At 43.5% G+C, this 24,905-nt stretch overlaps 1 protein-coding gene across 6 annotated transcripts in view; it reads right to left on the bottom strand.

The window, feature by feature from the left end:
- The window catches only part of STON2 (stonin 2), a 103,273-nt gene that overhangs the window by 24,828 nt on the left and 53,540 nt on the right, over positions 1-24,905 (bottom strand). For 4 of the 6 annotated variants that reach the window (XM_053287675.1, XM_053287676.1, XM_053287677.1 and 1 more), the window contains one exon: positions 2,869-3,018. The exons of the other annotated variants lie outside the window; for them this stretch is intronic. In XM_053287675.1, coding sequence (XP_053143650.1) covers positions 2,869-2,905 — 37 coding nt within the window. In that variant the 5' untranslated portion in view covers positions 2,906-3,018. The remainder of the gene's footprint in view (positions 1-2,868; positions 3,019-24,905) is intronic. 6 annotated transcript variants of the gene reach the window in all.

Here is a 24,905-nt window from a genome sequence, read left to right as displayed (position 1 = left end):
GTCTTGTTCCTGACTTTTTAGATTTTATTTCCTGTCAGACATCCAGAGAAAATGTTTTAATTAGTTGCCATGTGAAAGACTAACCGAGCAACTGGAAACTAATTCTAGAAAGCAAACTGGAATCTTCTAATGGTTGCCGGGTACATTTTTTCTGCCCAGAAACCTTGAAAAGACCTCACGCTGCTGTGAACACATTCAGGGGAAATTAGAATTAATAGGTCAAGTGGTGCAACTCTCGGGTGCTTGAAGCCCTGACCTGAGTATAGCCTAGGCAGGCAGTCTGCTAACTCTAGCGTACAGTAGTGTTTCCATTCTTTTGCCTCTATGTGCTTTAAAAGAGTAATGGTAGCTTGGGTAAGGGTTTCTGGAGCACTGCCTTTAAGTTACCTCTTTATTACATCCTTTAAGTGCCTGATCCTGCTCTGTCTACTTACTTTTATGATTCACAAGAAAACCTTTGCTCACTTCTTATTGCTGGCAAACAAACATGCTTCTTCATTGCTGGTTGAGTACAGAACACAACTAAAATGGAACCTGAAAAGGAGAGTGTGGGGGATGGGCTAGGGATTCTAATGCTAAACCATAATAGAAAATACTAATATTTAATTATTCAAAGATCATGTTAATATACAGGGTGTTTTTTCCAGAATCACTTACGTAACCATAGAGCTGGTCTTGTGGTAACAAGCATGAATTGTCCCCTTTGCTAAACAGGGCCCACCCTTGTTTGCATTTGAATGGGAGACTACATGTGTGAGCACTGTAAGATATTTCCCTCAGGGGATGGGGCCGTTTTGGGAAGAGCATCTGCATGCTTGCATGCAGAAGGTTCCAAGTTCTCTCCCTGGAATCTCAAAGATAGGGCCAAGAGAAACTCCTGCCTGCAGCCTTGGAGGAACTGCTGTCAGTTCGTGTAGACAAACTGAGCTAGATGGACCTCGGAATAAGGCAGCTTCATATGTTTCTATGATTGTGATCATGAAAACAATCTACCCTGTCAGGGGAAGTCTTGAGTGAGTAGCCTTCAGCGTCGCCCAACTGCAACACCAGCCCCCACTTTTTTTACTACAATAATTTTAGTTCTTAAGATAAGCTATCATTATTACATCATATATTAAAAAGCCAAATTGTCAACAACAACAAAAGTTCTAGATGTGCTAAGCAGTGCTCTAGCTGGAGTGGTGCACCCACTGGCCACAGGGCTGCTCTTAACCAATGCATCTTTACTTTATGAGGGCATTCACATGACCATGTGGCCAGGGTGGCAAGTGGCGGGGTGGGGGGGGGGGAGAAGCCGGTTGAACTCACTCCCCACACACACCCAGAAGATCAACTGCATGTTTCTGGGAGCACAGACTGTGCTTGCTGCGTGGCACAACATGGAGTTCTTCCAGAGGCTGGGACAATGCATCCCGGCCTTCAGATGTCCCACAGTGCACTGTACAAGCACCATGATGCATTGGGGGATTCTCCCAGGAGATGGACACTCTACACACCTGTCTCCGTGTCTGCTGGGGCCAAAAGTACCTCCAGCACATACACTATCCCAGAGCCTCGGTCAAGAGCTCACTTGAGCCCTTAACCCCAGCTAAGAGCCAGGTTTAAAAGCTGGGCTATGCAGCCCTGCCCTGCCAGGACTGGATTTGATGCCAGCAGATCTCACATGCTGCCTAACCTAGCCTGGGTCAAGGTGCTTCCCTAGCCTGGGTCAAGGTGCTTCCCTAGCCTGGGTCAAGGTGCTTGTGAGAACAGCCTCTATGTATGATTTGAAGCAGAATGTTTGTTTACAATCAAAAACTGTGTTCTAGCTGGGCTTAGGAGCTGTGTGTGGTCCTAATTTTCAGTTGCATGAAAGCAAGGTAAGAGGAAAACCTGGGTAGAAGTGATTGTGTGGAAGCAAGGTAGGAGGAAAAAGCTACCCAGGTTTTCCTGCGTGGCACCTTTCCTGCGTGGCACCTTGCTTCAACACAACCGAAAAATGGGGAGAACACACAGCTCCCAAACCTGGGTAGAACAGTTTTTGATTGTGTGAATGACCTTGTAGTTGAACTTAGCTTCTAAAACTACAACGTAATTCTAGACAACACACAAAACTCCTGCTAACTTGGCAAAGAGGCACCTTTTAACATGGTGATTCTCTTTATTTAGTGGGGGAGAGTAACTGGCCCTATTCACCCCCAGCACAGTACCTCCAGAGACTTTTGCTGGTGTCTATCTTATGTTTCTTTTTAGATTGTGAGCCCTTTGGGGACAGGGAGCCATCTTATTTATTTGTTATTTCTCTGTGTAAAATGCCCTGAGCCATTTTTGGAAGGGCGGTATAGAAATCGAAGAATGAATGAATGAAAATGTATTTAAGCACAGCTTTGTATAAAATTATATAAACACATTTTGATGTGCTGTCTAGAGTTACAATGCAGTTTAGAAGTTGATCCACTGTGGAACTCCTGAGACACCATTTATTTGTGCTTACTTGTTTATGGGATACGCTGTATATATGGTTTCTGTTTTTTTACTCCGTAAACATCCTATATTACCGTATCCTGTATTTCTCTTTAGTATTTTTGCACTGGATATCCTTGCTTTTTACTAGTTTGGATGTGGTTTATTCCTATTAGATTAGATGCTTGTAGTGAAAATTCTCATGGGGATAACTGATATAGAGGTCAATTCATTGGCATTGGTGAGCAGCTCAACTATGAAGAAGATGGGAAATCACAACATTAAATGTACCCAGCAGGGGCTGAAATTTGTTGCATTTCTTTCATATTTATGAACATTAGATCGGCAACTTCATGTGTTAAATAAATTATTCTGGAAAGTTTACATGAAATTTTCCTTGGAAATTGGTGTAAATTTTCATCTCACTTTCAAATCTCAACCTCTTCACTCTCAATTTGAACATGCAGGAAACTTCCCAAGGTAGGATTCCCCATATAACAACACACAGAGGATAGTTTTCTTAGCCTGCTTCGTGGCATGTGTACTACTCTGATGTAGTTCCTTGGACTCTGAATGCTGCAGAAGAGGAGACAAGAAGGGGAGTACAAAACAGGAAACAGAGGCCTAGTTCTCATAAACACCAAATGAGGAGGTAAATCTAGCCCTATTTGGACATTATATTGTACAAGTGTACAGGTGTGTATACAAGCACATGTATTTGTGTGAATGACTGTACCTGCATTCATGGTAAAATTGAACCTGGATACAAGCCTGTCAAATGAATGGTACAGATAGGAAGTATACTGCTGTGCCTGTGCTTAGCAAAACATGTGAATAACTAATTGTGTACAGATCAGGACCTGTGCACACTGTATGAGAGTAGAAATGTGTGAATAAGGCTTCTGATTCTGGACTATACCAAGAACAGAAAGGAGTTCACATAGTTGGATATTTTTCCCTACAGAAACTGCACACAGAAATCTAGTGTGCCCAAGAGAAGGCTAAAACAAGCTTTCTCCACGGATGGATTTTTTTAAAAAATGGAAGTGGCATCCAATCATGCAACTCCCCAACTAAAGTTATTTATCACCCACAAGCCCATTTTTCTCTTCATCTGCCATTTGTGAGTACTAGACTTGAACCACAGGTCCCACCAGCTGCCAATGGCATGAAGGGGACAGAAAAATACCTAGAAGTTATGAGCTGCCTATATTTAATGGAACAAGTGTGTTTTCATTTTTCCTTAATACAAGTACTGTATAGGAATCAGGACAGAGTGCTATGTACATCTGAAATGTACATAGCCCACAAGATGATAGCGATGAATTAGTAGTTGAGAACAGTACATGTTAGCTATAAGATTCCAAGGGAGTTAATAGCCTTTACTTCAGAAAACACTTGGGAGTCATGTGCTACAAGGCCACTTTAACAACTTAGTATATTTAAGATGTTTGCTAGAGCAGTACCAAAGGGTGGCTATGCAAACTAAATTGTGTTTTGGATTCCATGAGGCAACTTTCCTAAGTAGTCTTGTGTTGGGTATCTACAGGCACAATGGTTTTTTGAATGGTTCAACATGTTTCCTGGCCAACCCCTGCTTCAAGGTTTTGAAGGTGTCTAACATAAGCTGGCCTACAGCTCTAGCATATGATGAATCATCCACAAGTTTATGGTGATGCAAACAAAGATCTGAGCATAGGTTGTTCCATAATCCAAACATATATTGTATGGTGCAAACGAATCTCTGCTTGCAAGTGCTCAAAGAATGGAAGTTACCTCATAAAACAAAACTGTTTTGTGTCTCTATACAGGCTTTCAGCAACCCTGGTTTTCCTACATCAACGGTTGCAATCTGCTAGGTATGAGATTAATATAGGTAAGTGGAAGCAGCATTTTTCATCTCTCTTCCCTCATCAAGTTATCACCAGGCTACTGTCTACCCAAGCTAGATACAGGCAGCATAAATATGAACAGCAATCCCAAAAATGACAGGCAGAACAGACCAGTGTATAGTTTATTGCAACCAGAGAGAGTGCACAGAACCATAAACAGCAAAGCTATTACCATGGGAATTTTGCTCAGATTGAGAGATTTAGTTTACTTTTTGTTTGCTTGCAAAAAAGTTTAGAACCAGCCAAAGACTTTATATTGTAGCAAATCAGAACAGGATAAATAGAGCCTTTTTCTACATATTATTTAGAGGGTAATAAGAACCCTTAAGTGGCGCAGCAGGGAAATGCTTGACTAACAAGCAGAAGGTTGCTGGTTCGAATCCCCACTGGTATTATTTTGGGCAGCAGCGATATAGGAAGATGCTGAAAGGCATCATCTCATACTGCGCAGGAGGAGGCAATGGTAAATTCCTCCTGTATTCTACCAAAAGAAAACCACAGGGCTCTGTGGGCGCCAGGAGTCAAAATCGACTTGATAGCACACTTTACCTTTAATGAGAACCCCAAGCATAAAAAAGTTTTAAAAAAAAATCAGCTGATGCAAAGAATGTATGCAAATGAAAACTTGTCATGCCAGAAAAATATTTATTGAAAAATCCCCAAAACTGGCAGTTGAGACAAGAGGTACCTTTAGGTTTCCAGGCATATTGAAGACGTTCTCTTTCCCCTCCAGATGAAGTGTGTCAGCTTGAAATGCATTCAGATTACTCATTAAATATTTTTCTGTCATAGAAGGTTTTTCATTTGCACTAGCTGATATTTCTCTTATCTTCAGTTGCAGAACCCTCCATTTTTCGTTCTTTCATTTGCAAGCATCACCCAGTTGTAAGAAAATGGTTCTGGGAAATAGCTAAGAAAGAACATTGGTGAAGAAATTGCAGAAGAGGGAGCTGATCTGGGAAATGATCCATAAATGAGTTGATTAGTACAATGCTCTGAAATGTGTGACCCCTACCACACATAAGAACAGTCCTGCAGGATCAGGCACAAGGCCCATCTAGTCCAGCATCCTCTTTCACACAGATGCCTCTGGGGAGCCCACAGGCAAGAGGTATGTGCATGCCCTCTCTCCTGCTGTTGCTCCCCTGCAACTGGTATTGAGAGGCATCCTGCCTCTGAGGCTGGAGGTGGCCCACAGCCACTAGACTAGTAGCCAATGATAGACCTGTCCACCATGAATCTGTCTAAACCCCTTCTAAAGCCACCCAAGCTGGTGGCCATCACCACATCCCATGGCAAGGAATTCCATAGGTTAATTATGTGCTGTGTGAAAAAGTACTTCCTCGTCGGTCCTAAATTTCCCAATGTCTTCCCATAGGTGCCTCTTTTCCAAGGTAAAGAGCCCCAGATGCTGTAGCCTGGCCTCATAAGGAAGGTGCTCCAGGCCCCTGGTCATTTTGGTTGCCCTCTTCTGCATCTTTTCCAGTTCTACAATATCCTTCTTAAGATACGGTGGCCAAAGCTGTACGCAGTACTCCAGATGTGGCTGCACCATAGATTTGTATGAGGACATTATAATATGAGCATTTTTATTTTCAGTCCCCTTCCTAATGATTCCTAACACGGAACTAGCCTTTTTCAGAGCTGCTGCTAACTGAGCTGTGCATCACGACCCCAAGATCTCAATCCTGGTCAGTCACCAACAGCTCAGATCCCATTAATGTTTATGTGAAGTTGGTGTTTTTTGCCCCAACGTGCATCACTTTATACTTGCTTACACTGAACAGTATTTGACATTTGGTTGCCCAGTTCCCCAGTTTGGAGAGATCTTTTTGGAGTTCCTCACAATCTGTTTTGGATTTCACTACCCTAAATAGTTTAGTGTAATCTGCATATTTGGCCACTTTGGTGGCTATTCCAACTTCTAGATCATTTATGAACAAGTTAAAGAGCACTGGTCCCAGTACCGATCTCTGGGGGACCCCATTTCCTACCTTCCTCCATTGTGAAACTGTCCATTTATTCCTACTCTGTTTCCTGTCCTTCAACCAGTTACCAATCCACACATGAACCTGTTCCCTTGCAACTCACAACCCAGGCTAAATCTCTGATGACTACAGCAGTCGTAGAATCTTTCCCCTCAAAGTACAGAGTTTTGTTTTTTTGCAGAAATGGGGCAAGTATTCAGAAGGGGGATTAAAAATTTGAACACCCCCTGTTTGAATATAGAGGCCCCAACTCAAGACATTAACAGCTCCCCTTTGTGCTGTGGCCTCCCTCCCAATCCCACTTTTTCTCAAGACAACCCCCCATTTCCTTGAGAAGGGAGTAGCAGGCAGAGCGGGGGGGGGGGGACTCTCATCGACACAAGAGAAGGCCCTCAGGTGTTTGGGTTTTTTGCCTGGGGAAGGGAGATAGTTGCTGAACATTCGAAACCCTATTGTATTTTGAGATGAGAAGAGAGATGCTCATACATCCCTAGTTTTTCCATTTGTCTTTTATTTATATGTAACACCAAATGGAATGAGGAGAGCTGGTCTTGTGGTAGCAAGCTTGAATTGTCCCCTTTGCTAAGCAGGGTCTGCTTTGGTTGCATTCGAGTGGGAGACTACATGTGAGTGCTGTAAGATATTCTGCTGAGGCGATGGGGCTGCTCTAGGAAGAGCACCTGCATGCTTGCAGGTTTCAAATTCCCTCCCTGGCAGCATCCCCAAGACAGGGCTGAGACTCCTGCCTACAACCCTGGAGAAGCCGCTGTCATTCTGTGTAGACAATACTGAGCTAGATGGACCAATGGTCTGACTCCGTATAAAGCAGCTTCCTATGTTCCTATGACATAGACATGCCATCAATGCCTTAACCACATTTTTTTTTAAATTCAGAAGAGGGTCTTTTCTGTAGCCATGCCGAGATTTGAGGGTCCACCCCGACCCTTTTCTGGTGGTCTTCTGTCTGCTAAGGTGCAAGAACTCTTCTTTTTCCGCAAACTTTCAATTTGTTGGAAGCCTAGGTTTCTACTGTCCACTATATTTTTATAGTGGAGTCCACTATATTTTTATAGTGGAGAGGAGAGCTGGTCTTATGGTAGCAAGCATGACTTGTCCTCTTAGATAAATAGGGTCCACCCTGGTTGCATATGAATGGGGGACAGGAAGTGTGAGCACTGTAAGAGATTCCCTTCAGGGGATGGAGCCGCTCTAGGAAGAGCAGAGAGTTTCAGGTTCCCTCCCTGGCTTCTCCAAGATAAAACTGAGAGAGATTCTTGCCTGCAACCTTGAAGAATCCGCTGCCAGTCTGTGAAGACAATACTGAGCTAGATAGACCAATGGTCTGACTCAGTATATGGCAGCTTCCTATGTTCCTATCTGTTGTTACATTGTATATTTTATCCACTGCTTTTTTCCTTTCATTGTGACAACCCTTTATTTTTATCTGTTTTATTGATAGTCTGAGCATTTTATTATAGAAAAGTGGGATAAATTATCAATCAGAATGATAATGCTTCATTGGATGCATGAATTGGACTGAGAAGTGGCATGTCCTAATACAGAAAATGGCTAAAGTAAAAAGTAAAGATAAGTTGTGCCCTCAAGTTGGTGTTGACTCCTGGCGACCACAGAGCCCCATGGTTTTCTTTGGCAGAATACAGGAGCGGTTTACCATTGCCTCCTCCCGTGCAGTGTGAGATGATGCCTTTCTGCACCTTTCCTATATGGCTGCTGCCCAATATAGGTGTTTCCCATAGTACAATGAGCCAAATCAACAAGTTGAGAACGAAGGATAGTGGGAACACAAAAGAAAATGTACATATTGGGCAAAGCTACTCATGACTAAGTCTCATTGAAATTAGTGGGATTTAAGTTAATCACTATCTTTAATTTAAATTGTGCTTAGTCATGATCAGCTACCCTAGATGCTGTCACCAATAGCAGAAGTGTTAACCACGAATACTAAATAAATGCTTCCTTCCAAAATATTTGCAGGTGCCAACACAAATCTATGTACAGCAATCCTGTGAGGTAGGATTAGCTTGAGAGATAGCAACTTGCCCAAGGTCAGCTAAATATAGTAGCTAAATACAAGTTTCTCATAAAAACATATCAGAGCCTTTACACGTTCTTTCCGAAAGTCTGCTTTGAGAAGGGTGACAGAGTGAAGCAGTGAGGTGTGGGACGGGGACATTAACTGGTTTCTCCATTTCAAACAACCTCCCCTAGCACCTTTTCTCACTGTATGTCTAAATGTATGTCAGTGGGGGGGGGGCAAACATGCATTTAATCCTCACCAAGGAAAGCTGCTTGCATGGGGTCATTGGGGAGAGGGAAAAGCTTGAGTACCTGCTCTCCCTACTGCTGCTCCTCGCTCAATCCCCTGCCCCCCACAACAGTTTCTACAAATTAAAAATAAACAGCCGTTCTTAAAAATAAATGGCATTAGGCTCCAATACTTGCATTTTAGCATACCATGCCTAGCTAGGTGGGCTGCATGGCAGTGTGGAGATTTCTCATCCAAAGCTAATACTCAGAACCACAAAACCACACTAGCTCTCAAACCCTATTCAGACATTATGTTCATGTGTACAGTGTCTGTATGCATGTACATGTGTGAGTGACAATACCTCCACCATTTTTGTAGTGTACAGGCCAGGGCAGATAAAAATAATTGTGTGGGTGTTTTTTTAATTGATTTAAGAATTCTTAACTGTTTGTGAAAACACAAACATAGGTCAAACATACCATGAACAGTAATCATAACTTCTAATTATATTCCATGAATACACTTGTTAAAGTGTCTATTGTTAACAATTATATGGAGATGAGAGAGATAACAGAACTGATCAGTCCTAGTCTGCATGTACTGCATGTGTATGTGCGTGCATGCACTTGTGCGTACACACACTCAGGTCCTTACCTCTCTGTTTAAAAGTGCAAAGACAAAGGTAAATTAAAAGAAGATTTAGTGGGATGGAGTATATCTAAGCAAGGAGGAGTCTGGATATAAATGCGAGATACAGGAGAGAGGAAAATAAATTGGCTTGTGCCAAGTAACAGAGATAGTCACAGTTTAGAACAAACATACTGACAACACTTCCCAGCATCGCAGCTATAGACACTGCAACACCAGAGCCTTGTTTGCAAAGTCCATCAACAAAGGGCATCCATCACCACCTCATCTCTGCTCTCTCTGACAGTGTGACCTCAGAACGAGACAAGCTCCCCTGGAAAACAAGGCCTTTCTAGATTGTGTTTCCTCCCTGTCCCCCAAAGAAATAATGATCCCTAAGCTTTATCACATCATAGGCAGGCAACAAAACTAGGGGTGGGCATTTCAGGCCTGAAACTCCCCAGACAGCATCAGTGCTTGCCATAGTGGCTGCCACAATTTCTTTTACCTGGATGCCCTAGAACAGCATTATGTGATGATGTAGCATCACTCCTGCGTAAAATAATTCTCTTAAAAAAACACCACACCACTAGTCACTTTGAAAAATGGCTTAGCTTATTTCAGAAACAACCTGATGTGAGGGTTGCCCATCACTAAGCAGGTCAGTTGAATCACTAACTGCTTCCTATAGTGGTTCAGGATTCCAGTTCTCTCCATCTCCTCCTTTAGAGCCCTCTGACAGTAGGGAGGTGATCAATGGCTGTCAGAGTTAAGAATATAAGGACAAAACAGCCCTGCTGGATCAAGCCCAAGGCCTATCTAGTCCTGCATCCTGTTTCTCACAGTGGCCTAACATATGCCTCTGGGAAGCCCACAGGGAAGAGCCAACGCCACACCTTCTCTCCTGCTGTTATTCCCCTGCAACTGGTACTCTGAGGCATCCTGCCTCCGAAGCTGGAGGTGGCCTATAGCCCTCAGACTAATAGCCATTGACAGACCCACCCTCCATGAATTTATCTAAACCCCCTTAAAGCCATTCAGGCTGGTGGCTGTCACTACATCTTGTGGCAGAGAATTCCATAGGTTAATTATGAAGTGTAAACAAGTACTTCCTTTGTTGGTCCTAAATATCTTGGCAATCAGTTAGTACTCTGAGAAGACTATCTCTCCCCAGTCTCCAGAGCAGGCTGCAATCTAAAGATCACTAAACGAACCTTGTTGAAGTACAGCTCACATTGGTAACCTGCAAGGTCAGTGTACAAGTAGTACATGGGAGGTTCTCCCTTTCCCTGACACATCGCCAAGGTCAGATTAAGTGCCTGCTTTCCACATCTGTAAGTGGACATGGTCATGGAGCAATCCAGTCTAGGAGGACCACACTTTGTGTAGCACAAGATTCCCCCTCCTTGGAAATCTGTGACTCTTCAGATTCCAAAAACACCACATTCCATTTGTAGTTACTAACATATTTGCAGCCCAGACCCCAGTACACCCCCCCACACACACACACAAAAGGAAGCCAAGAACATGTATGTTCATGAAGCATCACTTATAACAAGGAAGGTATTCATCCACTGGCCATCCTTTTTAAGTACAAGGGATCTTCTTGCTTTAGTTTAGATCCCCTCTGACAGATACTCCCATTAATCAGATAAACAGACCTTCATCCTACAGACTCAGCTGCAAAATGAAACTATTCACAATTGCAGGAAATAAACAGAAGCCAGTATTAGTCTGTTATCTTTCAGCCGTCACTTGGATTTTCTTGGTTCCCCTGTATTTGTGTGCAAATAGGGCCATCCAAGTTCACTGGGTTACGAGGGGTCACTTCACAGAAATCCACAAAACGGAATTAGGGAAGAGGTAGTTTCCTCTCACATTTCACATTCATCTTCTCCTAGAGGCCACACAGATGGGGAGGACGTTTGATAAATGCTAGGCACTAAGCCTACAATTCAGAACAAAAAGAACTGCATAGGCAACCATGAGCAATTCATGATAGGACAACAAGATCTGAAAATGATCCTGAGATTGCATGGCGAGAAGGGAACAGGAAATCCATGCTTCCTTCCCCATTTCACACCACAAACAAAACCAGCTCATTTCCTTTAAGCACTATGGGGACCTGTTGCTCCTTGGGTTACAATCTTGGCTGAAGATCAGTGACTCAACACATGATATAAACTGTTTGACTACCATGTTTTTTTTAATGCAGTTAGCATTTCAAATGCTCCCTGATCTGGCATTCAACAGCAAAGTCTTACAAGGCAGTTCTAAAAGGCTGCTTTCCACTTATTTTACAAAATATACGGAATCCCCAGTATTCATGGGGATTCCGTTCTCTGCAATTACCGTGGATACGGAAACCACAAATACTAAATCACTGGAGCAATGGGATTGTGGGGGATAGGTTCCTAGAGGCCTGAAAAAACTTGAGGACAAAATAAAGTGCCTTACTGTGCTCTGCGGGCCTCCAGCGATCCAGCAATGCGCACCAGAAGTCAGAAATAGTCCGGGTTTTGGTATTTTTCTGTAGTTTTTCAATGAGTTTTTAAAGTAAAGGAGCTGCAAAATGGCACTGTTTCACAAAATGGCAGCCGGAAATGACCTCCATGGTAATTTCCGGCTGCCTCTGACCAGCAGATATGTGAAAGTAACCCCTTGTGGGCCAGGTTCTTTCTGCGTATGCCAAGGTTGGATGTCAGTCTGCCGATAAGCAAAACCACAGATGGCGAGTCTGCAAATATGGAGGTTCTCCTGTATACCACTTTTCTGCAACAGCAGTTAAGGCAGCACACAGCAAAAGAAAAAAGAAAAAAGTGTACAGCTCCAAAAAGCAAATATTAATAAACTCACCATAAAGGTAAGAATGATTAAATCAAACACAAATACTGAACAAAATCAATTGATTCAGGAGCACACTCAAAAAGGTCTCAAACCAAGTCACAGGTTTGGCAGGCAGTTGCAATAGCACTTTGTGAGTGAATGAACTGCCTAGAGTAGAGCTGCACAACTAAGGTCCTTCAACAGTTGTTGGACTACAGTTCCCATCATCCCTGACTATTGGCCACTGGGCTGGGGATGACAAGAATGAGGAAGCTGCTTTATACCAAGTAACCATTGGTCTATCTAGCTCAGTATTATCTACAGTGATTGGCAATGGCTCTCCAAGGCTTCAGACAGTGGTATTTTCCAGCCCTACCTGAAAATGCCAGGGTGTGAAACTGGGACCTACTGCAAGCAAAGCAGATGTTCTTCTACCACTGAGCTATGGCCCCATCCCTTGTAGTCCAACAAAAGCTGAAGGGCTGAAGTTGATGCTTTTTGGAAGACTTGGCTTGTATACTTTCATCTTCAACTCACTCAGATGTGCTGGTTTATAGCATGGAGGCAACTCCACATGACAAGCTGTTTGTGCAAGCAGCTCTCCATGCAGTTCTGGTCATCTAAAAGCCACTATACCATATTCCTCCAGAAGAGGAGTTGAAATATTGCCGGAACTCCAGAGAGTGCCACTTCACGCAAAATGACTTGCCACCTGCAGCTGCCACAATGATGTTAGGATACCCACATTTATCATGCTGCACATATTACTCATGGTATTTAACACCCACGACTCAGTTCACAAACTCCCAGCAGAGTTTACAAAATAAAAACTATTTAAATTTTTTAAAGATTTTTTTTAAATTACAGTGATTAAAATAGAACAAAGCCTTTAAAAAACACACACAACCTAACACCACACAAATGTGGAGCAGATTAAAACAAAAATAAACCCAAAGGCCTGGGTAAATAAAAAGGTCTTTACCTAGCACCAAAAGGACAGAAGGGTTGATGCTAGGCAAGCCTCTGAAGAGAGATTTCCAGAAATGGGACCCCACCATCTAAAAGGCTCTTTTCCCAGTTGCCAACTGCCTTACCTTAGATGGGTGGGGTACCCAGAGAATGGCTTCTCAAGAGGATCTCAGCATTCAGGAAGCATTAAATGTGAGAACAGACATTAGGAATTGGACCTTATACAGACAAGCAGGTGATGAAGAACTAGATAACCTGTCAAACCATTCAGCATAAATTTCAGCTTTAAAAAAGGAGATGACCTTCTGCTCAAAATGCTGTGCCTTTTCAGCAGCCAACCTGCACACTGCAGTCTACATCATAACTTGATTGACTAAATAAAATAGCCAGACAGCTCAGACAAGCATTGTCTTCATCTCAGTCTTTTTGAGGCAGGAGACACTCCCCTGCACTTACAATATACATTAGGGGAGTTCCTTTATCACAGCCTCCTTCTCTTGAAATTTCCCTCATCTCTTTTAAGTCTCTGTTTTATATCCAGGGTGAAGATGATGCTTAATTGGAGGGGGGAAACAATTATGCTGCAGACAACAGGCCTTCTTCAAAGAAGGCTCTTCTGTGCAACTCAAGAGGAAAAAAAACTCTCAACCTGTTGCTATAGCAGCAAGGCAAACAAGATTCATTGGCAAAATTGCCGCTTGGTTCTATGAGCCCATCAATTCTAAATCCCTGTCCAGCCCACAGCAAAAGTCTCTTAACGAAGGAGTGCATAGCTCTTTGATGTTCTCTCTGTTCTACACAGGAACAGAGAAGATGCGGTTTAAAAAAAAAAAAAAAGGAAAACAACATGGGCCAACACCAGAAACAGAAGATGAATCTGTTATGGCTGGTTTGGGGACACACCATAAGCCATGAAACACGAAGCGGAAAACAGCTAGAAACATGTCAAATTCTCACAGAGCTCTGGTGGTCTCTTAGTGCCAGTTGTATTAGTATACAGTCTGCTTCAGTGTTATGAGCCAATTCTTACAAGGAGGAAGAACTGCCTCCCCATGGTGTTGTACTGCTTATATCAGTAGTTAGAGCTAGATTTTAAGAAGATAGCTGCAAATGCTGAGGGGGACAGTTTGATGTGTTGCAGCTGAACTCCTCCACTGGACCTTGCTTCCAGGGAATGAAAGGATAGTACATTGCACACCCTTGAAGCTTCTCCTGCCATAGTCTCACCTGCCTTGCTAATTGTTATCTCCAAACACAACTCAACATACTGGTTATCACCTTGAAAGCCATACCTGGTTTGGATCTGGTGTATCTAAAAAGGACCACTTGTTCCCACAGAAGTCTGCCCACCAACTGAGATTGTTTCAAGAGACTCTACTCCATGGCCATGTCCTATTTCTACTTAAGGCTAGGCTAGTGGGTATGTGGGCTCGAGTTTCCCCAGCAGTGGAACTTCTTCCCCTTAGAGCTCCAACTGGCTCCCATCCTCTCAACCTTCAGAAAGATTGTGAAACCTGCTTTGTTTCAACTGTTTTTTATTACTGAATTTGTTCCTCTATTGGTTTTTTGAGGTTGGCTGCCTTTATTTTATTTGAGGGGTTTGATTTAATTGTTTCCTCAGCCAGTTTGGGGCCTTAATCTAAACAATGAAAGGAGGATTTCAATCCACTCAGACAAAATATCAAATCCAAGAACATCATTTATAAGTGATTTTCGATTTTCGGATAGTCTAAAAACTAAGCTGGCTCTAATTCCAAAGCCAGGGGCATCAGCCCAAGAATTCTGCTTCAAGTTAACAGAAAGCTATTGACCCTGACTTGAATAAACTATCACCAGCCCTACTAACCCAGGTTATGCCACACATTTACTCAGAAATCAGTCCCACTGTGTTTGAAAGGAATTTATCTCAAGCATAGGATGTTAGCTTAGTTGTGACTATCCTTTGCTAAACTGTACTATTATATATTTTGTTTTCCCCCAAACTAAAATGTATTTTACTCCACAAGAATAGAAAGAGACCAACTACATTCTACAAATAAGACAGTATAATAGTATTGTAGACATTTTAATTGATTTCTTTGGGACTAAACCAAGTTCGAAAGACATTTATTTTTCTAATAACACTCAGAATATATTTTGCTAAATATTGTTGCCATGCTATAGATAACAGAATAAAAACATTTGAAAATCAAACTTATGTTCTACTGTGTACAGTCTGTTAGAAGCGCTCTTGCAGATTCTGAAAGTTGGGACACCTGGGCTACCCTTTGTTATAGGAGTTCCAACATTCAAGTCAGAACAGAAGAACTGCTAGATTAGCATTCCTGAGAATATTTCAGTCTTTATGTGTCTGGCCACAAAAGGACCCTATAAGCTATGAGATGGCTGTAAAAGAGACAAGGAAGGGGGGGATGAAAGAGAACCTTGAAAGGATGGCTTAGGCTCATCATGCTTTACAGACCCATATCAAACACATTTGGTATCATTTACTATTATATACAGGAATGAGGCTGGTCTCAGTTTTAATCCCTAGCATCTCCAGGTAGGGCTGGCTGGGAAAGACTCCTGCCTGAAACCCTGAAGAGCTGCAGCCAGTCTGTGTAGACAGTACTGGACTAGATGGACCAATGGTCTGACACTGTACAAGGCAGCTTCCTATGTAACAGTGTGCTGGCATTGTGTTTCCATGGTCACATATATACCATGCATGGACACCAGATTCAAGATGCATCCACTTCACCTTCCACTCAGAGGTAGCCTTGAGTTCTGAGAAAGAAGCTAAGATCTGAAGCATTCTAGTCCATGTGTTTGAATTGTAACAACATTTTAAAGAAGGCATCTCCAACATCTCCCTCAGAGGCAAACCCCAGAGATGACAAGGCATCTGTGGGAACTATCTAAAGGAGGAACATTAGGGGCACTTAGATACATCAAAAATTTGTAAAAGAGTACCCCAAATGTTTTTTTTAAAAAATGCTCAGATGAGTACCATCTGGGGGCATCTTGCTAGCCTGTCACCTCCTCCCACCGGCCACCCTAATTGCTACTCCCTCAGTGGCTCTCCAGGCCTCTCAAAAGTGGAAAAAAGGCCCCTTTGCAGACAGGAATGGGGCCTTTCTGCTTCTGAGAGGTGCTGGCAGGAGCACTAAGGGCAGTAAGAGCATCAGTGAGGGTGGTAGGAGTCGCCCATGGTGAGCCAAGGGCCGTGCCACCAAAAAACGGCAGATGAGGAGCAGCAGCTAGGGAGATGTCTGATATCTGTGAGTACTGAACTATTTCTGCTGGTAACTCACTTGAGAACCTAGTCTTAACAATTATGTGAGCCCCCGAGGACAAGGCTGTTGTACAATTCCACAATTCTCTATGCAGCCATAAAAACACCTCTTATACTGTAGAGAGGAAATCACCATCACTACTTTCTCCAAGACAGGCAACCCTGACCGGGAGGGGTATATATGTATGCGTATACGTACACATACACACCCCTCTCCATAACTAATATATTATAAAAACACTGGCTTCTTTTTTGCTACCACACACACAGCTAGTCTTCTGGAATAAATTTTGAGCTTCTCTAAGGGCAATTTTTAAAAGGGACCTCACAATTATTTTCAGTAACATTGCATAATTTTAAAGTGGATACCATAATTTGACGGGCTCAAATTATGCATGTTATGAAATTAGTCTGGCCAAAGTGAAAAGTATAAATATAGAAATGCAGAATTTGTACACAAATCATACAATTCTACAAATAAATTCCATTCTAGTACAGTAGGTCCAGAATGTGGCTGCCAGGTTGGTCTCTGGCAGCTTTTTAGAAGTCTTTAAAGACACATCTGTTCACCCAGGCTTTTAACTAAATATTCTTTTAATAGTTTTAACACTGTTTTAAAGTATTGTTTTAAAAACTGTTGTTATGTTTTAACTTTTTCTGTTAGCATTTTGTTTTAACTAATATTTTAACTTCGTCTATTTGTTTTGCTTTGTTGTAAACTACCCAGAAATGAAAGTTTGGGGCATCATCATCATCATCATCATCATCATCATCATCATCTAACAACAGCAACAACACTGACAATAAAATTCCACTCGATGTCTGGATAAAACAAACCAGTCAATAACACCTGTCTGACTGTGTAAATAAATAATAAAAAAATATATATAGCAATACCAGGTGATAGCAGAATAGAAGAAAAAGAAATAGAACAAACAACAAAATACAAAGATCTACAAATTCAAATTGAAAGGCTGTGGCAGAAGAAGTCCAAAATAATCCCAGTAGTAATTGGCGCCCTAGGTGCGATTCCAAAACACCTTGAAGAGTACCTCAACAGCATAGGGGCCACATAAATCACCATCAGCCAATTACAAAAAGCAGCTTTACTGGGAACAGCCTATATTTGGCGACGATATCTATAACAACAACAACAACATTGATAATAAAATTCCATCCCAGGTCCTTGGGAAGGACTCGATGTCTGGATAAAACAAACAATAACACCTGACAATAACAAGTCAATAACACCTGTCTGACTGTATAAACAAGAAATAATAATTCCATTCTGAATTTTTGAACAAAAAAATATGGGTTTTACAAAGTAGAAATCATTTATTGTATTGCATTCTCAACTCCTCATGCTTTCTACAAATGCTTTGCCAGAACTTCTGTGCTATTAATGATAACTAGTGGGGCCGGGCGCAGAACATCTGCGTTTCCAGGCCAAGTAACGGCGCGGGGCCGAGTGCCGCCTATGACCCGCCGCCGGGCCCGCTGCCACCACCACCGTGCTGCCGGGCTGGGCCACCCCCGCCCCGCCGCTGCCGCACCACCACCACCACGCTGTCGGGCTGGGCCGGGCCGCCCCCCTCCGCCTCACATCTGTGGCCGGGCTGGGGCCCACCGCCGCCGCCTTGCCTCCGCCGCAGCCTGGCCCGCCGCCTTGCCTCCGCAGCCGCCCAGCCAGCCAAATCTCCTGGGTGCGCCAGGACCAATCAGGCGCCCCCGCAGCCCAGCCAATCAGCTGGGCTGCCAGGACGCACGTTCAAAAGGCACACCTAGGAGAATTATATATATAGATGTAGGCTGGAGCTCAAAGCCCCCCCCCCCGCCCCAACAACAACAGGGGGAATTGGTATCAAATGAACATCCTCCATAAATTCTCACAAAGGCATGCCATTAAGAGACTTCGGCTTTTCTTGCAGCAAAGCAAGGATTTTCTTCAGGCATGGCTTCCAAAGTTCAGATCATTTATGAATCCAGTAATTTATTCATTCACATACCACGGCAATGCATTTTGAGCAAATATTAAGCAGTCAGACATCTTAGTAAACATCTCCTAACAATGCAGTCACTTGATTAAACAGAACTGTCTATTCGTCTACTTACAAAAAGCCAAGTCTTGGATGTCAAGATTAAAGCAAAGCTAGGCCATTTTCAAAAGCAATTAAAATCGTTTCCAATATCTCCACATTTATAAAATGAATGTAACCTATTATGGCTAGAATATGGATTTGATTTGTTTTACATTATCCTCTGTTTCTCTCACATATTTACATTATACACATTTATGATGCTCACAGAATCAAGTTCTACACATGTTCACTTGGAAGCAAGTTGCACTGAATTCAGCATAACCCCTTTCCCTCTACGTGTGTACTAGCTTGAAGCCTTAAGAAACCCCAATGCTCTGCAAGGAATTCTCTCCAACAGGAAGGATGTCTTCACAAATGACACCAAGAACACCTTTTATTTAGAATATGCTACTTGTCAATATTTAGGCAGGGCAGAATGGCGCACCTTGACAAAACAGAGTGCATTCCAGATAGTGTGAGGATTTATGAGTTACAGATGCAGAGAAACCTAAAAACCGCGTTAAGTGCAACTTGTGAGAAACTGCTCTTGATGTTAATTTTCTGTTTCACAAAACAGGTGGAACAGAGGACACACCAGGCATTCATTTGCAGAGTCTCTTATACTGTGAGAGATCCTGCCTCTTACTTTACCTCTCATCTTTAAATAATAAAACCACAGAGCCTCCCAAAATACGCAACAGGCAACCTCCCCCGGCCTTCCTTGCAATAAAACACGTGCTAATAAGGGCAGCACAGCATTTCCTTGTGTAGAGGGGGAAGGAAATCAAAGCACCACACCTTGAGAGTTCACTCTACAAGCGGGCTAACTTCCACCAGAGCAGCATCAAAAGAGTTTGCTTCCCCTGAAGAGCTGTCTCATCATCCTTGGAGGTTTGCCGCTCACACTCCACGTAAACGCAGCCCACCCCCCACCTGAGTGCTCTCCGGTTACACATTCAGTTTGAGACTTTGAAGACAACAGTCCCAAGAGCACTGCAGCCAAATACGTCCCTCCACTCCGTCTCTTCCCGCCCCGCCTGTGTGTGTGTTTGCCTGCCGCCACCCCCGCCCCGCCCGCATCCGACCCACAGCAAGCCCTTCAGCCCTGCAGCGGCGGCGCTTACCCCCCGAGAGACGCTGTAGCGCGTCGTCTGCCAATCTAACAAGTCCCTTCCGAATGACGGCCAAGCCGGGGCTCCCTTTGGCGTCGCTGGGTGTGCGAGGCTGCGTGTGGGAGTGGTGTGGGGAGGTATGCATTATGCATGCTTGAGCAGGACCGGCCGGCGGCTGCTTGCTTGCCTGCCTGCGCTTCCGCCCGCCCTGCTTGTTTGGCGTGGACAGGGCATAAGCTGGACGGGGGAGCGGAGGATGAACTGTGCAGCAGGTAGGCTGCTTTCAAATCCACACCACACACACGCCCCTAGGGAGATAAAGGGCAACACAAGGGAATCCTGGCCTGGGCCAGGGGGTTGGACTGGAGGTTAATATTTATTTCTGGTTGTTCCTGAAGGGAGTGGGAGGGAGGGGAAAGAAAAGGCTCATTGGTTAGTCGCAGCCGTCATCCTCGTTTTTAAGACTTCCTGGAAGCTACATGTTTTGACAGGGGAGACCCGTCCCTTGATATCAGAACTGTGAGGGAAGCACACTCTGAATATACTCAAAAGGTTCCCTCAAGTTGTGCCATCCCACTGTCAGCCCATTTGATCACTCTGAAAGTCAGCCTTTTTTAAATCAAACCGTGTCAGTTTCAAAGTTTTGAAGATATTACCTATTTATGTATTCGATTTCTATACTGCCCTCCCAAAAATGACTTGGGGTTGTTTACTCCTGGCACCATTAAATCCAAATTTCTTTCGTGGGCATTTGAATGGATTGTAAATCCTGTTTAGCCCATTCGAGGTCTGTCTTTCCAGCAGCATAGAGCTCTGTGGCAGGTGACATTTTTAATAAGAATATCTGATTAAAAGATAACAGTTACTCTCAGTTAACACACAGACAGATCACTAGTTGTTTGGAGGAACATCTGAAAGCAGCTTTGTTTGCAACAATGCCATCACTGCCAATCACCCCTTTCCTCAGGAGACAACTCCAATTAAAATCAGATTTAAAATCCACACTGCGGCTGTGACTAATGAACGGCTCTATTAGAGGAGACATGGTCTGACCCTCCCAAAGTCCGTATTTGAATCTTAAACATTTGCTAAAGTAGAACCAGCTGTTGGCTCTAACCACTGACCCAGAAGTGAACCCTCCTATCGCCTCTTGTTCTGCATTGTCCCCAATACAAAAGAAACTAATGACACTTCCATAGCCCACCCACAGAACTCCCAAACGAACATTAGGGGAAACATTGCATATGCTTGCCTGCAGTACTCTCAGCCTTCCTTTCTATGTTCCCCTATTAACGCTATTCCGCAGGGCAGTATTTTCTTTATCAAGCAGTGCAATAGCAAGTTTGCAACAGAAACAGTAATAACTCCACTGCTAGCCTTGAATTACTTAAGGGAATTTGGATCCGAGAGAGAATGTGTCAGTAAATGGCATGGGATATTAACTGATAGCACTGACAACATTTCTTGACAAGTATCAATTTGGCATCTGACCTGGCTTCCGGGTGGAGGCCACTTTATGATGGCCAGTCTGCTACAGGGAAAAACAATCCAGCCATATGCAGATCTACCGACTACCTATTTCATTCTGGGTTGAACACAGTGGGGGCTGGTCAGTAAGGGCAGGAGGGGCAGTGCCCCCACCAACAAAAATAAGCTAATAAAGGATCAGACTTACCAGAAGCCAGGGAATCCTTCAGAGCAGGGAGCTTCTTCCAGCCCCTCCTCCCCGTCTGTAACTACTTATTTTGGTCTTACTGGCTGGAACAGCTGCTACTCAAGATGCTCCAGCCAATCTGATCCCTAGGGGGCTCCTCCTGGCACTGCTCCTAGGAATAACTAAAATAATGGGTTAAAATGCACTTCCTGGTTGCTTCGGGGAATATATTTTAAATACATTTTCCCTTCTTCGTGGGTAGGCTTCTGCCTCGGTGACCAGTAGGGGTGTGCACAGAACCGCGGAGTTGCGGTCCGGCACTGGGGTGGGGGGGTTCCTTTAAGGTGCGGGAGGGTTTACTTACCTCTCCAGCCGCTTCCCCCCCCCTCTGGTGCCCGTATTTCTTTGAGTAATTTATCTGAGTATTACTTTGAGCGCCCCTTCTCCGGTGCTCTGCTGCTGCAGCAATTATTTTAGTAATGGGGTGGCAGGATACCTCCCTGCCACCCCTTCCCCCGCTTGCGTGCAGTGCAAAAGGCTTTAAGAAGCCTTTTGTGCGTGCGCGCATGTATTTTCTTGAGTAAACAGAGCGGCAGGATATCTCCCTGCCGCCCCTTCTTTTGCTTTGCTGCAAAAGGCTTTTAGAATGGCCTCTGGACAGGTCCGGGCACATCACTAGTGACCAGATTCTCCCCTGCCCCCCCAGCTCCAATGCCCACCAGCCGCTACTGGTTGAACACAAAGTACTGGTCACAGTACTCCACCCAAAAGGTCTGAATTTGATGCACCATAAAGAAAGTCTTCCTACGTTAGTCCTCCCATTCGTAAAGATCTAGAAGAAAGGCTTTATTTAGGATCTTCTCTGAATGGGAGGCAGGGTGAACTGTTTAGTGGTCCCTATCCTATTAAGTTTGGTTACTCGAATGTACGGCTCTGTTGATATTTCTCAGATGTCATAAGTGGTTCATTTCTAAACTAGTTTCTGAAGAGGCAAGGCTTTTCTGCATTTTAGTGTTTGCCATGTAATTATTTATTTATTTATTTATTTAATTATTATTATTATTATTATTATTATTATTATTATTATTAGCAGCAGCAGCAGCAGCAGCAGCAGCAGCATTCATGAAATGCTATGGTCTTCACTATTGTAAACCATAGATCTGAGCAAGATTAAAAATCTCATAAACATTGATTCAGAATTAGGCTTTGCTAATAAAAATTCATAAAAATGGATAGGTCAGGAAAACAGGATTACATTCCTGTATAATAGTCACCCTCACTAATCACCAAGGGCGAGTATGCACATGCAGGTTCATCAGAGAGACCATAGCTAAGTGGTAGAGTGCATGCTTTTGCACGCAGAAACTATCACATTCAGTTTCTTCAGGCACTTCAGAGCTGGAAAAGATCCCTGCCCAAGAGAGCTGCAGGCAATCACAACAAATACTGGAACAGATGGACCAGTGGTTACACTTGATGCAAGGTAGTTTCATATGCTTTTAGTGCCTGCAGCATCAAGTGATGATATACATGTGGGAAGTAGAGCACACATTCAGAATAGGCAGATCAAATATTCAGCCTCAATAAGTCAGCTGCAGTCACTGAGAAATAAGATATGAAGTGATTTAAATGCTTGTGTCACATCAGCAAAAAGTGTCGGGCATTTCCATGATGGGGGGGTGGGTGGGAACTGTGCTCCTGAACACAAAGTGACCAGTGCTCCTGAACACAAAGTGATCAGGAGCTTCTTCCTACTATAATCTTCACACTATTGTCAGATTATATTTATATTAGATAAATCTCTGGAGACTTTTAGTGGCAAGATTTGGGAATCCAAGCTTCAGGCTAATCCTATAGTTTTTAAGAGTGAAAATGGCAGCTCTGAAGTCCCAACACCCTTAACATGACACATCCATTTAGCATTCTTTCTCCCCTCCTGCTGCAATTTTACTCAGCTCTTAACCCCAGACAGAAGGCCTTTTGAGGGGCAATTTTATGCTTGAGGTCTCCGACTGCTGAGACAGCAAAACCAAAACAGGCAAGAACAGCATACCCCAGCCTTGTTCTCTGGTTTTTGGACACCAATTAGAGCTCATAATTCATTCAGCCTCCAAGAGCAGCCCCCACCGGGCACAGCACACTAAGTATAGGGATGGAAATCCCAGATACTTAAATTTTCCCATTAAATGTAGTTATGGGCAAGGTTTTTAAAAAGTGTTTACATCTTGAGGAGTAAGAGTGGAATACTTATACAAGCTCACCAGGCACATGTATGAGGGATAGAAATGAGTTTTTAGTTACCTGCCCAGAGGAATAAACCAGTTATTCACCCTTCTACTACTATTTATATGTTGCTTTTCAATGGGTGTCTTCACAAACAATGACAGCAAGTAAGAAAGAGAAAACCAACAGTTTCAGCGAGCATATGCTCCCAATACTGCTGCCTCTGTGCCAATCGAACCGACCAATGTTGGATGGACAATGTTGGGTCCCCTCACTTGAAAATGAGCAGAGAATGTTGGGCGGCGGAACAGACCAGACATTGCCCATTCAACACTGGCCCCCACTTGCTGCCATTGTGAGTGAAGCCACCCAATCTAAAAGGGGAAAAGCCGCGGAGGGGGGAGAAAGTGGCGTCCGGCGGGGGGGGGGGAGAAAGCGGTGGTAGATGGGCGGGAGAAAGCAGCGACTGGAGGGTGGGCTGGCGGGGGGGGCGGACTAGAGGCGCAGTTGGTCTGCGCCTGGTTCAGCTAGTAAATAAATAAAATGGCTCCCTGTCCCCAAACGGCTCACAATCTAGAAAAGAAACATAAGACACCAGTAACAGCCACTGGAGGGATGCTATGCTGGGGATGGATGGGGCAGTTGCTCTCCCTCTGCTAAATAAAAAGAATCACCACTTTTTAAAAAGGTGCACCTTTCTCTCAGTAAGTGGGGCAAGCTAAACACAAATTGGTTCAATCTTACTTCAAGGGCACTTTTGGAGACCAAAACTAATCAGAGTCCGGGTGTGGGTCTGACTAGGACACAAATGAGCCTACAAGTCAATCCTGCTCTCCACCAATCCAGTAGACCACCAAGGCATGGAAAACTGCATATATATGGTAGTACCCACTAGATTACCTCCACTCTTTGCTTTGGAATTGATGTGAGACACTTGGCAAAGGGTTGCCCACTGCCATCCTGTTTGTTCATGCTTTTTCTTAAATTCAAGTATTTTAAAAGGCTGTCGGGGCGGGGTGGGTGGAGGAGGGAAAAACAGCTCACCTAATTCACCAAGGATTGGACAAGAAGCAACAAGCTTAAACAACTCAATGGGAGGTTTAGGCTGGGAAAACATAGCAGTGATAGAACAAACTGCCTAGGGCAACTGTGAAATCTGTTTCCTTGGAAGTTCTCAGGAGAATGCCGGGCATGCATTACGAATACCTTAATAGAATAGTTTTGGGAACTGGACCAGATCACCAGTGGATTCCTTCCTTCTAGCTTCCACTGCACAGATAGACTTAGGCTTTGTCTGATCCGCAGAGTAGAGTGATGCTTCGAGAGAAGGTGAGTAAAGAGGTGGTGCTCAGAGGAGTGAATGCATGAGATGGAGCATGGAGGTGCATATTCAAGATAAAACATCAATTCATTATCCCATACTATATTATAACTGCCCCATTTACACACATTTTAAAAATTATATAACACCTTTAAAAATATATTCAAGGCAGTGAATACAACATTAAAATCATATGCAGAATCAAAACACAATAATATAATCAATTAAAA

This window comes from Hemicordylus capensis, chromosome 1 (genome assembly GCF_027244095.1).
Source record: "Hemicordylus capensis ecotype Gifberg chromosome 1, rHemCap1.1.pri, whole genome shotgun sequence".
Lineage (NCBI taxonomy): Eukaryota > Metazoa > Chordata > Lepidosauria > Squamata > Cordylidae > Hemicordylus > Hemicordylus capensis.
Note: the sequence above shows the minus strand (reverse complement) of the source record. Positions and strands in the feature narration are given on the sequence as shown.